The 15256-nt window shown below is 36.5% G+C and overlaps 1 protein-coding gene across 12 annotated transcripts in view; it reads right to left on the minus strand.

Moving 5' to 3' along the window:
* The window catches only part of LOC102820955 (calcium/calmodulin-dependent protein kinase type II subunit delta-like), a 416134-nt gene that overhangs the window by 93171 nt on the left and 307707 nt on the right, over positions 1 to 15256 (minus strand). For all 12 annotated transcript variants that reach the window (XM_006872238.1, XM_006872247.1, XM_006872241.1 and 9 more), the window contains exon 7: positions 5994 to 6096. In XM_006872238.1, the coding sequence (XP_006872300.1) occupies positions 5994 to 6096 (103 nt within the window). The remainder of the gene's footprint in view (positions 1 to 5993; positions 6097 to 15256) is intronic.

The following is a 15256-nucleotide window of genomic DNA, read 5'->3' on the forward strand; positions in this document are numbered from 1 at the left end:
TGTCTGCAGTGCACACTGAACTACTTCCTTCAGTACCATTGGCTCTTGATCCTATGCTACCTTTTGAAATAGTTGAACATCAACCATTTCTTTTTGGTATAGTGACTCTGTGTATTTCTTCCATTTCTAAGCTGGAAAACAACTTTCAGAGTTTCTTCTGACATCCATTTTGGTTTTTTTCTTTCTGCCTTGTCTTCTTAATGACCTTTTGCTTTCTCCTATATGATGTTCTTGATATCATCCCACAACTCCTCTGGTTTTCAGTTATCAGTGTTCAATGCATCAAATTCAGAAATGTTTAAGGTCATATTTTGGCTCTCATGGACTTGTTTTAATTTTATTCAGCTTCAGGCTGGACTTCAGTCTGAACTTGAACAACTGATGGTGTGTTCTACAGTCTGACTCTGACCTGGTTTAGACTGATGATATAGAACTTTACCACCATCTCTTTACAAATATGTAGTCAATTTGATTTCTGTGCATTCCATCTGGTGACTTCCATGTGTATACTCATCTTCTATGTTGTTTAAAAATGGTATTTGCAATGAATAAGTCATTTGTCTTGCAAAATTCTACCATGTGATCTACAGCTTCATTTCTATTACCAAGGCAATATTTTCCAACTAATGATCCATCCTCTTTGTTTCCAACCTCTGCATTCTAATCAACAGTAATTACCAATACATCTTGACTGCATGTTTGATCAATCAATTTCAGAGTGAATCAGTTGGTAAAATTCTTCAATTTCTTCATCACTAGCTTTAGTGGTTAGAACATAAATTTGAATAATAGTGGTATTAACTGGTCTTACTTATAGGCATAGGTATTATTATCTGATCACAGCATTATATTTAAAGATAGATTTTGTAATGTTCTTTTTGATGATGAATGTGGAGACATTCCTTTTCAATTTGTCATTACTGCTTAGTAAGTTATATGATTGTCAGATTCAAAATGGCTAATACCAGTCCAGTTATTTCACTGATGCCGAGGATATTGAAGTTCATGTCACATTTCATCTTTGACAACTTCCAATTTTCCTAGATTCATACTTCTTACATTGTATGCTCCAATTATCAATGGATGTTTGCAGATGTATCTCCTCATTTCAAGTTGAGCACCATCAGTAAATCAAAGTCCCAAAGGCTTTACTCTATTTGTGCCTTCCCGGTCAACTCTACTTTGAGGAGGAAGCTCTTCCTTAGTTGTATTTTGAGTATCTTCCAGTCTGAGGGGCTTATTCTTTGGCACTATATCTGACAATAGAAGGTTGGTTTAAATAGTAAGGCTGGCAGTTCAAACTCACCAGTCACTTCTCGGAAACACTACATAGGATTGCTATGAGTGAGAACTGACTCAACGGCACTTAAAAACAACAATTCATCATGTTCAATATTCAGTGCTAGCTGAAGTTTGGTGCTATAGGACAGTACTACCTGACAGTGATTCACTGATATTCATAAGGTTTTCAGTGACTAAACTTTTGGAAGTAGTCTGTCTCTCCATTTGCCCAAGTCTGTCTTAGTCTATAAGCTCAGTTGAAATCTGTCCACCAGACCCTGTTGGCATTCAAAATATCAGATGCATATCTTCCAGCATCACAGAAACATGTAAACCACCACAACAAAGCAACAGATGAGTGATAAATAACTTTTTGTTTTTCCCAAGCTGCTGTCAAGGTTCTTTCCTTGTCTTTGGTTTTGGAGAGTTTGATTATGATGTTATTGATGTTAAGTGATGTCGAGTAGGTTCCGATCCATAATGACCCTGTATAGGGATTCTGAGGAGCAGCTGGTGAGATTGAACCGCCAACTTTGCAGTTCAAATGGCTTTGCAGTCTGTTGCATAACCCACAGTGCCACACCAGGACGACTTGATTGAGATAAACCTCGGTAATTTACCTTTGGAATCTATCCTGTTTGGGATTCATTCAGTTTCTTGAATGATTATATTCATTCAGGTGTTAGGGGAATTATTTTCTTTCAACAACTCTTCAACAGTTTTCCCTCTGCTTTTTATCATCTCTTTCTGTTCTGGAATTTCAATCACTCATAAATTAATCCTCTTCATGGCATCCCACTACACAAAGGTTTTCAATTGTGTGGATCATGACAAGCTATGGACAATATTGGGAAGTATGAGTATTCTGGAACTCTTAATTGTGCTCATGAGGAATCTGTACCTGGACCAAGAAGCAGTTGTTCGAATGGGGCATGGGAACACTGAATGTTTTAAAATTAAGAAAGGTGTGCGACAAGGCTGTATTCTTTCACCATATTTATTCAACCTGTATGCTGAGCAAGTAATACGAGAAGCTGGGTTATATGAAGAAAAATGTGGCATCAGAATTGGAGGAAGACTCATTAACAACCTGTGATATGCAGATGAAACAACCTTGCTTGCTGAAAGTGAAGAGGACTTAAAACATTTACTGATGAAGATCAAAGAGCACAGCCTTCAGTATGGATTACATCTCAATTTACAGAAAACAAAAATCCCCACCACTGGACAAATAAACATTCTTATCAACGGAGAAAAGCCTCAAGTTGTCTAGGACTTCATTCTTCTTGGATCAACTATCAACACTCACAGAAGCAGCAGTCAAGAAATCAAATGATGTATTGCATTAGGCAAATCTGCTGCACAAGACCTTTTTAAATTGTTGAAGAGCAAAGATATCAGCTTGAAGACTAAAGCACACCTGACCCAAGCCATGGTATTTTCAATAGCCTCATATGCATGCAAAAGCTAGACAGTGAATAAGGAAGACTGTAGAAGAATTGATGCTTTTGAGTTATGGTGTTGGAGGAGAATATTGAAAGTGCCATGGGCTGCCAAAAGAACCAATAGGTCCATTTTGGAAGAAGTGTAGCCAGAGTGCTCCTTGGAGGCCAAGATGGCCAAACTTTGTCTCTTATACTTGGACATATTGTCAGGAGGGACCAGTCGCTGGAGAAGTATATCATGTTTGGTAAGGTGTAGGGTCGGAGAAAAAAAGGAAGACCCCAACGAGATGGACTGGCCAAGTGGCAGCATCAGTGGACTCAAGTGTGGCAACAGTAGTGAGGTTGGCCCAGGATTGGGCAGTGTTTCATTCTGCTGTGCATAAGGTCACTATGGGTTGGTCCTGACTCGATGGCACCTAACAACAACAACAACAAATGGCATCCCACATAACTTTTAGGCATTTTTCAGATTTTTTTCAATCTTCTGGCATACTAGTGTTGAGAGATTTATCTTCAAGCTCTCTAATTCACGCTTCCATTGCTTCAAATATACTCCTGTTTCCTTTCAATGTATTGTCCATTTCTGAGATTTTAGTGTTAATCTTCTAGATTCCTAATTTTAGGTATTGTATTGTTTCAAATTTTGAATTTATGTGGTCTGTTTTTCCTTGCAGCATTTTCCTGAATTCTTCTAAAGCTTTTACTATGTTCTCTTTGTTCTCCTGGGTCTTTCTAGCATTCCTTTGAAGGTACCTAATTATCATTCTTTTGAATTCTTTTTCAGTTAGTTCCATTACCTTCTTCCTCATAAACGTTTTCTTGCTCTGCATCTTAATCATTTGTTTGCATCATTACCTCTTGTTTCTTCATGTAAGCTAAAAATCTCTGTTATTTTGGAGGCATTTTGGAGCTGTTATATTTGTATTGAATTAATGATTGTATGTTGGTGAGTTCTCAGGATCTCACCAACTATATCCTGTGGTTGTAGTTACAGAATGGAAGTGTGTACACTGCTCTTGTTTGCCATTTAGTTTACGGTGGGTTTGGCAGATGTTGGCTTCTGTCTTTCGGTAATAAGGTGGTATAGGAGCTGGTACTGGTTCTTGCCCAGTAGGTTAAGCTACAGAGGGTAAGGTTGTGGATGGGCTGTATGGGCAAGGTTGCTATCACCTGTTGGATGGGGAAGACAAACCCCCACCACACACAAGAAAAAAAGTTGAATAATCAAACAAGGAACCAACAATGAAAAGAGAAAATAATAAAAAATAAAAAGAAATGCAAAGAGGCAGCAACCAGAAAAAAAATAATATTAACAATAACCATAAATACATAAGATTGACATGTATATGGAGCTATAGAAGAGAAAAAATAATAGAGAAAGTAAAAGGAAGAAATAGAAAACACTTAAAAATAACTAAAAAAGGTAAGAGGGACAGGAAATTGGATCTATAGAAGAGAAAAATAAGAGAGGAACTACAAAGGAGAAAAAAAGACAAAAAAAAAAAAAAAAAACACTTAGAAAACCAAGGAAGAGGGAAGATGAAAAAGAAAGAGTACAGTACAGAAAGATCAAAGGCTAAAAAACAAGAGTGGAAGTGAGAAACAGAAGAAAAATGGACAACAGTGGATAATGGATAAAATCTATGAGAATGGAAGGAAAAGAAGGGGAAGAGAAAGAATAAACAAAAGAAAACAATGAAACAAGGAAAAAAACAAAACCAAGACAAAAACAACAACAACAACAACAAAAAACAAAACAGTGTAGTTGTTGGAACTGGAAAGGAGTAAACTTTGGGGATGGCTTCTGCAAGCCAAGGTGTTCAAGTGATAGGTGTGGGAGGGGTGTGACAGCAGAGTTCCTAGTCCTGGATGCAGCTCCTCTGGACTTCCTTCCTTATCTATGTTCACTGTTCTCAATCCAGAAGTACCTAAATCATCCCCTCCAGCCATTATTATTAAATAGGAAAAGATAAAATTAACCAGTCAAATGGATGAGAATAGGATGACAGATAATAATAAAACAATAAGTAAGTCATTCACGTTAAACTATGCCCTTACTTTTTAATATCAAGAATACATCTGACAATACACCTGAATGAGTGCCTCCTCTTTCCTTGGTTAGGTTACTGTGGAAATTTGCAGTACAGTGCACTATACTGCAACGCCACACCAGGACTCGATGTATTTATTTAGGAGTACATAAAAACATTTATACATAAAACAAAACAAGTAACCATTTTTTGTTCTCCTTTGAAAATTAATTTTTTGGTTGTTACTGTTGTGTTCAAAGGAAAAGCAATCAGAAGTGAAGGATGTTTCAAACCTATCTAACTCAACAAATTGAAAGTCAAAAGAGAAGTAAGACTGAGTCTTCGGGAGCGGCTATAGTTTGGAAGATTACATTAAAATATATGACAGAGAGGCATAAAGAAACCTTTGAATAAGATAATTAATCAGGCTGAATATTGAAACAATCTATAAGCTTCCTTAGAAATAAAATAATATAAATCTATCTAGAGTTAATCGCTTCCATAACAGCAAGGAAGCATATTTCATCATCCAGACTTTTTGTGAAATTACCAGAATGTCAAGAAAAAAAAAAAATCAACAACTGATAATTTGGGCAAAAGAAGATGATGTCTTAAAAAGGAAAAACCTTAACTCACTACTCAGAAAATTTGTGAAATATTCTTTATTTCCTGACTTGTATGTTGTTACTAAGTGCTGTTGAGTCGTTCCGACACATAGTGACCCTGGAGTTTCTGAGGCTATACATGTTTGCGGGAGCAGAGTGCCTACTTACTATTTACATAAATTTTTTTTGTCTCTATGTGAGATTGTAAAAATATGAACCATTAATTTTCTCACAAATTAAAGTATTTTTGAAAATTTCAATGCCCCTAATAACTTCTAGCATAGCCTCCAGTTTTTCACTCATTGTTTAAGAGAAAAGTCTCTGTGTTCCTGCCCTCCTATTAATGTTGTTAAGTGCCGTGGACTTGGTTCTGACCCATAGAGATCCTGTATAGGGTTTCTGGTAGATTTGAACTGCTGACCCTGTTGTTCACCGTCCAGTGCATCTCCCAAATTATTTCTAGATTACATACCCTTTAGTGAAATTACGTGTGTACACAAGTGCAATATCTTAAGATCTCTAAAGCTGTTGTGAGGATGTACATTTCTATTTAATTTTGGTCAGTGAGTGGGATGGGACAAGAGCCAGAAACCTGGGTGTAAGGTATTATGAAACAGAGACATCTTACTCACCAAACCAAGCCTGTTGGTCTCCTTGAACTTCTATGGCTAAGCCAAAGTCTGCCAGTTTCACAGCTGCTCCTTTGGATTTGCTAGCTAAAAGCAAATTCTCAGGCTTTATTTAGAAAAAAGAAAAGAGATTAAGGTGAGTATTTTAAGTGATTAATAAAAATGAATATTTTACAAGATCAGAAGAAGAAGAAGAAAAAAGTCATGCACTGTCCTCTTGCCTGGAGAATGCCATTCCTAGACCCCAGAGAAAATATGGTTAGCAAATGATTCAACACTGTCATGTGTGCAGGCTTCAGACAGGTGCATATGTGTATTGTAGCAATTCAGGGTGGAAGAGAGAATACACTTGGGAAGAGATCAGATGAATGTGAACACCTGTCTTGACCTGCTCACATGCTTCCAAGGTGCCATTTGAGGTTCAGAGTTGGCCATAGACACTGATTTAGAAGCCTAACAGAGCACAGGCATTTTCAGCAGAAGGAAACTTGGCAAAGCGTTAACAAGTGTTGGACCAATCTACAGACATTTGGCAAATGAATCTGCGCAAATTAAATCCTAGTTGACTCCAAGAGTCTGGACCCAAATGTAGTGATTTTGATTCCACAGTGTTTCCAAACAATTTCTGAACAGATTTTAGAGACTTATTCTGATTTATGTTTTAAATTGCTGTCTTTAAGAATCTGTTTATTCTTAAAGGCAGAGACAGTGTACTACTGTTTGCCAAATGTGACAGCTAGCTAGCTTTTTTTCTTAAGAAAAATTTTAAACATAAATTACATTTCTTCTAAGTGTGATTCAAAGCAATATACATATATATGTATATACTTTCTTATCTAAGAATTCCACAAGAAAGGCTTACTTTTTTTGGTTTCTATTATTACTCAAGGACTGATTACTCAGTCTTGGCATAAGGCTGTGTCTATACCACTGTTTCCCAACTAGTGTATCAAGACTTTGGTGCTGTGAAAATAAGCACCGGGAAAATTCTTTAATCCCCCTGGAATGACTTTGCAGATTTTATGAAATGAAGAGAGAAAGTGGTCAGGGACAGGAGATTGACTAATATATACAATGAAGTCTATGCATGCCCAGATTTATCTGGATGAGCATATGGATGGATTGGAGTACAATGGAAGAATGGCTCCAAGTTTTCCTACCATGGGATATAACTCAGCAAATTCATGGATATGTCTCAGACTGAAAAAAAAAAGTTGGGAAACAATGGACTCGACAAGTGTCAAAACAATTGCTTGAAAATTTAGAAATTCTTTCATCAAGTTAGTTTTATTTATATGCTGACAAATAACTAACTTTATGTTTTTCATGGAGTTGGGTATACTTTTCTTACTGAAATAGTTGATTCTGTTGGTTGTTTTGACCTTGTGTAAACACAGCCTACACCAGTATTTTATTTGTTAATTAAGCCAGCCATGCAATTAGCAAAGAGCCATAATTAGAACTTGGGAAAAATTAGGTTAAATCTATAGGAAATCCAAGTGTGGGCAAGTAAGTTTTAATCAAATACCAGACTTCTTCAGGCTATTGCTGCTCACTGCCATCAGATTGATTGTTACTGTGACAACTGGTGAATCAGATGAAATCTTCATAATTTTTTTAGGGCTAATGGGGCTTGAGAACTATCTCAACTTAATGTAAAATAATTTAGCCTGCGATTTGGGAAGAAGCTGTTTTGAGAGTATGAACTTTCTTTCTGCTGAAGATCTTTTAGTAAAAGATAACATTCAAAATGATTTGGAACTCTGGTATCAAATATCTGTAATCATGCTATACTATTACTATTTGACACTGTACTAAACCCAAAAAATTACTATACTCATATACTCTTAAAATATGTTCAATTTTATTTTCCAGCTTTTAATTTGTGGAGTAAACTTGGAAAAATCCTATCAAAACTGAAAGCCATCGCTGATTTTATTTCTTTGTGAGCTTCAGTTTAAAGGAATTGAAATGGCAGAGATATTTGCTAATACATACATATGCTCTAATCTGTCAACCACAGACTAATTCAAGGAAAGAGTTCCAATCACTTTAGAAATCAGTCATCATTTTAGGTCTTTTGAATCAAGTCATATTTAAGTTTGAGCAAATACCAGCATCACTAGTGAATAAGTTGTTTGTTTCATTGTTTAAAAAAATATGTTTTTACTTTTATAACTAGATTAAAAAACAACAAAAACCTTCTGGGCAGTGCTGTATGCATTATGCCCTTAAACACCATGTCTCTGCCAATTTGGAATAAATGGGACGCCTTAGATTTTTATCATGCATGAACTCTGAATGACTGGGGCAAATATTCATAACTAGAGATGACCTAGAAGACCTCACTGTAGGGCCTTGTGAGTCATCCAGGAAAATAATAAATCCTTTTGGATCAGTGTTTCACTCTGTACCCAGGAAGACTGTTCAGCTGCAGTTATGTATGGGGAAAGGCAGAGCTATTTCAAGGCAATTACAGTACAGACTTTTAACAACGAATAGTGGCTTCATGTTTATGTATATGTTTTAGACAAATCTCAGGCACAGAACTATGGCACACAAACTGAAAAATTAGGATGATTACTGACTTTATTAAAGGATTGTTTGCTTTGGTAAATGTTTCATCGGAAGACTGCTTTAAAAGGCCAGCTCTAAAGAAATATTAAAAAAAAAAAAATCACACAAATTTTGTTTATATCCAGTTCTTTGGAATATATCAGTTTGGTTAATCTTGCTATCATATTCTGTAAGGGTGTGGGAGGATTAATCCCCAAGATTTTCTAAAGCAACAATTTAACCTTGGACAGGCACATTAATTTTGATTTTCTTTCATCATTCTAACCCATAAGGCCTCCAATTTAAAACTGTGTTGCATTATATAAGTTCATTGAGAAATAGGTTAGTGTGAATTCTGAACACCTTTAGAAACTTAGACAATTTGTGGTGATAGTCTACACAAGCTAAAAGAGTAGAATTTCTCCCCTTAATCAGTGGCTACTGCCTTAGAAAGAATCACTTCTAGATTCTTATCTACCACTATTCCATTTTTTGATTGCTAAAAACTAATGAATCAGGTGAGATCATAAATATATATTTTCTAATACAGTAACAATTGTTACCATGGGGACAAGGAATTGTGAGAGAAATTACCAGCATGATGCTATAGCAAGAGTCTGGTTTCAGGCCCTAGCCCTGACTGTTACTAACTACTGAAACTTGGGTAACTCTTGGGCCTAATTAGTCCCCTCATCATCTTTCAAATGAAAATTATAAAGGTGATATTATATCTTCTAATAGTACATACATGGAATGATGAAACCCTGTAGGATTTTATTAGAGGATCTCAGTCCTTTGTATGAGACAATATTCACATTGTTGTTGTTAAGTGCCATTGAACTGGTTCTGACCCATAGCCACCCTGTCTAGGGTTTCCAAGGAGTGGCTGGTGGGTTTGAGCTGCTGACCTTGCAGTTAGAAATCCAGTACTCATCCCATTGGGCCACACCAGGACACTGTATTCACATTCATAATTAGCTATTTACACTCTAGGGCTGCTGGACATTTCAATGTGAAGAACATTCACTATTGGTAATGAATGTTTTTAACTTGAGGAACATCTGTACTTCTAATTTAGAAGTAATCTATTATGTTAATTTTAATACACTGAGATTGTCTCAATTCTTATAGGGCAACCATTTGTAAGGTTGGTTTTTAAATAGATTCTACTGACATTCTCACACATAGGTTTCTTCCCCACCCCATTGCTTCCTAATGATGCTGGATTTTCCATGACATCTGGTCTCAGTGTCAACAACCATTTATAGCATATCAGCTGTAATGAGCAGCAACTGTTAGTAAGTTCTGTTCTGTACTTCCATAGGAATACAATGGTAACTTCTTGATTTATGATTTGAGATTTTCTTGAAACTGGATAGATATCTTAAAATACCTAGGCATGTTGCTGGAGTCCTTTTAAAATCAGAAGATACATGGGAGATAAAGCAGTTCAAACTCTTTAGTTTTGAAATGAGGTTGTTGTTGTTGTAAGTGCTGTGTCAATCCATAGTGACCCTGTGTAGGGTTTTCCAAGGGGTGGCTAGTGAGCTTGAACCGAGACGACCTTGCAGTTCCATTTGACCTTGCAGTCCAGTGCATTAACCTGCATTGCCACACCAGTCCAAATAGATGAAGGAAGGATTTGAAACCAGATTTCCCGATTCCTTCTTTATAAAGGTGGATGCTGAGGAAACTCCTCTGATAACTATAAAAATGGTACATTTTTAAAAGGATAGCCTGTTTAGAAGATGCTTTTTAGAAGAAACTGAAGTACTCAAAAATTTCACTACTCATACTTCAAATTAGTAAGACAATAAACTTTTAGTAAAAATATAGTTTATTTTTTTTTAATATATAAATAAAGAAACAAGAAAAATCTTGTTTCTTTAAGATCTCAAAAATGTAACATGAGGATTTCTGAATTAATGTGCACTTGATTAAGAGACTGTTTTGGTAATGATCATCTGCAGCATTAACCATGTCATATCATGATTCAGGAGTCCTGGTGTGGTGCTGTGAGTTAATGCACTGGACCGTAAGGGTGGTTTGAATCCCAAGGTTAGTGCTTCAAGCTCACCAGCCGCTCATAGGAAACCCTATACAGGGTCACTACGAGTCAGAACTGACTCAACGGCACATAACAACAACAACACAATTTATCTGTGCACTTGTGTGACAGCTATCTAGTGAATGAAATATATGTGGAGATATGATTGTATATTTTACTTTTTTATAGTATAAAAGCAGCAACTTATTATTTAAAAAATTTTTACATTCTTTTGGATATTATTTTTTTAAGGAGAAAAATCGTTTTGTTTTGTTTCTCTCCTCGATTAGAAAGTATCAGTATTTCAACATTAGCTGAACACCATCAGCCCATTTTTCACCTATTTTTAAATTATCTTCAATTCAGTGGACTGTAGTTCCATATCTATGAGGTTTCATTTTTAATTTTTTTTTTTTTAATATCTGAATTGTAAGCCAACACTTCATAAATGTCCAACCCTGAGTTACACCAACCTACCTCTTATATGTATTCTATACAGGGTTGCTATGAATTGGAACTGACTCGATGGCACTTAACAACAACAAAAACAAACTAAATGTTGGAGTCCTGGTGTGGCACAGTAGGATAAGCACTGGACTGCTTGCTAACCACAAGGTTGGCAGTTCAAACTTACCAGTTTCTCTTTGGATACCATGTACAGGGCTACTATCAGTTAGAATTGACTTGATGACACTTAACAACAAAATTTATTCTTAATTACACAGTTTTTTTTTATAGCTCTGTAAGCAATGCATACAACACTATTTAATATTTTGATTTATTAAACTTATAACTATCTTCCCCAGTAATTCTTCATGCTGCTGGTAAAATTATTTTCCCATCATTGTTTTGGTCTCTGTACAGTTTTTTAATTCATCCAACTAACTGAATTGAGAAGTAGTCATGGTAAGCAGGCAGGCCCATGAATTAAATTGCTTGGGTGCAAAGCATATCTTACTAGCTAAGTCTCACTGATGTTTGCTAATTCTCCCCTTAGGTAATATGGAGCTAATCATAGTCCCTGCCTCAGAAGGTTATGTGAAGACTCATATATATGATGGCTTGGCATATGATACAGGGTACATGGAAATGTCTGCTAAATGACAGCATTTTTATATTAAAGTCCTGCCTTGATCCAAACCCACCCAAAGACTAGAGTCACATTTCTAAACTATAGTACTCTAATTATATAGGTATCCTGATACAACCTTTGTCTTTCTGAATGATGGAGATCATTTAGCCTGTCACTAGATACACCTCAGACAGATGGTTGTGGCCCATGCATTCACTGTGTACACCTTAGTGCTGACTTAAGCACTTCCTTTATGCTAATAGCCCATCAACAGAAACCTTCTCCTATTGCTTGTTACTGAGACATCTTCAAAGTATCTCTGTGTCTCAGCCTTATGCTGAGGTCCATCAGATACATTCCATTGGGTAATGATCCCCAAAGAGTAGTAGTTATTAGAATATTGAGAGTAATTCATATGCCAAAGCGATATGTTTTCTGTTTTATTCAATATTAGCATCCTATGTAATCTACTTTAATGAAGGTTGTCTTTATGGTATAAATGCATACTTGGTTCAACTCTATTTATTCCTAACTTCAAGAAATATACTTCAAGTGACAATCAGGTATAAAGTAAATGTTGTTGTTAAGTGCTGTCAAATTTGTTCTGACTTACAGTAAGCCTATAAAGCGTTTCCAAGGCATGTCTGGTGGGTTTGAGCCACTGACTTTGTGGTTAGCAGCCCAGTATTTATCTGACAGTGCCACATCAGGTAAATGCATAATGTTAAACAGCTGCCGTTCTAGGATGGGCTTACAAACAACTTGTGTATCACCCATATGCTCACATGTGCCTTTGATAAACATGAAACCACACAGCATTGTCTGTGTTTTCTTCAATGATATGGAAAAATTAAGCAAGATCCATCAAATATTTGTTTTAACAGTGAATTAATATAAGAATCTGGATACGAAAATAAAAACATAAGGCATAAAAATAGTAAGTACAACTTTTTGTTTAAAGTCTGGGAATATAAAATGTAAGCATTTGCTCTATTTTTGATTTTCATTGGTTGTGAAAATGTAAATTTAGAGTGTCCATTCATTTATATTTTAAAAGAATATGTCTCTAAAGATCTGCAGTACTTAACATGAAGATTGATTTTAAATAAATCATTGCCTCAGCTGACTGACTCTCTACTCACCAGATCAACTACACAAGGCAGATAAAATATACACCAAAGTCCTGGTGCAGCTCTGTAGGATAAGCACTGGCCTACTAACCAAGAGGCTGGTAGTTCAAACCCACCAGCCACTCCTCGAAAACCCTATACAGAGTCAGCAAGAGTCAGAAGTAAATCAATGGCACATAACAACAACAAAACAAAGTCAACACCCTCAAAACCACTGTCATCAAGTCAGTTCCAAATCACAGTGCCCGTGTAAAACAGAGGAGAGCTGTTCATAGGGTTTTCAAGACTGTAAATCTTTGTGGAAGCAGATTGCTACCTCTTTCTCTCGGGAAGCAGCTGGTGAGTTCAAACTGCTTACTTTTCAGTAAGCAGCCTAATACTTAGCCACTGTGCTACCAAACTTGTACAACACAATCAGTGTATGTATAAATTGCCTCTAATGCACACATTTTGGATTCTTGCGGTGTTTGTATGAAATGGCTTACACTGAAAACCAGAGTCAGTAGAAATCTACCATAATCAGCAATTTGACTGAAATTCAGACAGAAATCTTATAATAATAAGGTCTGCCAGAAGTTGCTTTTGTTTGGGGCAACATCACTGCCTTCTCAAAATCAGAAAGAAGACGAGAGAGTATTCTGATTCTCCCTCATTGAAAGATATCTGATGAGTGATATAGTGGGTTACTTCTTTGGGTATTAAGTTGTCCCTGGTAATTACTTGCCTGAGGTTTTAATTATTGACTTCTCTTTAGTTCACATGTCAGAAAGTAATTTTTCCTTGGCAGTCCATGTTCTAGGCCCATTGCCACCTCTGATTCAAGTTCCAGCCTTTGAAAGACTCAACTACATATGGATACTTATAGAAGTCCCGCATCATGACCCCATAAAGGAGACAGTGTCCTGGTAGTGTAGTGGGTTACGAGCTGGGCTTCTCACTGTGAAGTCAGCAGTTCGAATCTACCAGTCACTTCATGGCAGAAAGATGAGGCTTTCTGCCCCATAAATGTTTACAGCCTCGGAAACCCTGTACAGGATCTCTGTGAGTCAGAACCAACTCCACAGCACATAAACACCACCACCATGAAGGATATTCTAAAACTATGGAAGACAATTCCGATTTTCCATCCTTGGCTGTTACAGTACACTTACACTTACACAATATGGAATATGATGTTTCAAATGATAGACTTACTAAAGAGTATCTGATAAAATAGCATAAATAATGTGCTTGTCCATGTATATGCACTTTAAAAGGAATGCAGTGCTGTGGATTCTGAGAAGTAATGAAAAGAGGTTATATATATACTTGGCTAGCAGGGAACTTTGTAGGCAATCAGCAAAAACATGAGTTTTCAAATGAGCATGTTGCTTTTTCTTCATTCTAAAGGGGTCAACGTGGTAAGTATTAGCAGATATACATAGTCTTATCTTGGCTTTTCATAAGAAATGCCATTCATCAAATCTTTGCCTTTGATTCTGTAAGCTCTCAGAATCAGACTGAAGTCAAAGAGAGATCCCAGAAAGCTAAGGCAATGCTTTGTTTATAAAGCACATCTTTCTGAAAATCACTGTGGATCTTTATAGAGACACACTATCTTAAAACATATGGAACCCTGGTGGCACAGTGGCTAAGAATTTGACTGCTAACCAGAAGGTTGGCAGTTCGAATCCACCAGCCACTCTGTGGGGACAAGATGTGATAGTTTGCTTCTCCAAAGATTTACAGTTTTAGGAATGCTTTTGGGGACAATTTCATTCTGTCCTGAAGGGTGACTTTGAGTTGGCATCAACTCAATGGCAATAGGCTTATCTTGATTGTTGTTCAGTATCATTGAGTCAATTTTGGTTCATAAACTCCTGTATAAGATTTCTGAAGCTGTAAAGAAAAGCCTTAGCTTTCTCCCAGGGAGTGGCTAGTGGGCTTGAACTGCTAAACTTGTGGCTCAGAGTCCAGTGCTTATTTGACAGAACCATTGCCCATCCTAGTTTTATCCTGAGCTGTATTAAATGAATAGATTGAGAATTTGTTACAATCTAGAGAAATCTGTACATGAGACACCAGTTTAGGTTCTCCTGCTTTTGCTATTGCTAGTTGCCACTGAGTTGATTCTGACCCCTAGAGACCCAGCAGATAGCCAGGCTGTCTTCTAAAAGACTTCTGGGTAAGTTTGAACCACCAACCTTTGGCTAGTAGTTTGTGCCACACAAATTGCTTTATGGTAAAATTGGCTTTAATTTTTTTCTTCACTTCTGGTTTCAAAAATGCACTAGAATCTTGGCCTCTATGACTATAAACAAATAAATAAATAACCAAGAAATTTCAGTATCTTCAGATTTCCTAAGACTCTGGTAAGGGAAAGATAAGTTTATTAGAGTCCAAAATGGGGTCCTGAAGAGGCAAAAAATCCTGGGTTATAAGTCAACTTAATAGCTGTATCTTTGCTCAGTTTAGAATTTTG

Source organism: Chrysochloris asiatica, unplaced genomic scaffold (assembly GCF_000296735.1).
Source record: "Chrysochloris asiatica unplaced genomic scaffold, ChrAsi1.0 scaffold00188, whole genome shotgun sequence".
Lineage (NCBI taxonomy): Eukaryota > Metazoa > Chordata > Mammalia > Afrosoricida > Chrysochloridae > Chrysochloris > Chrysochloris asiatica.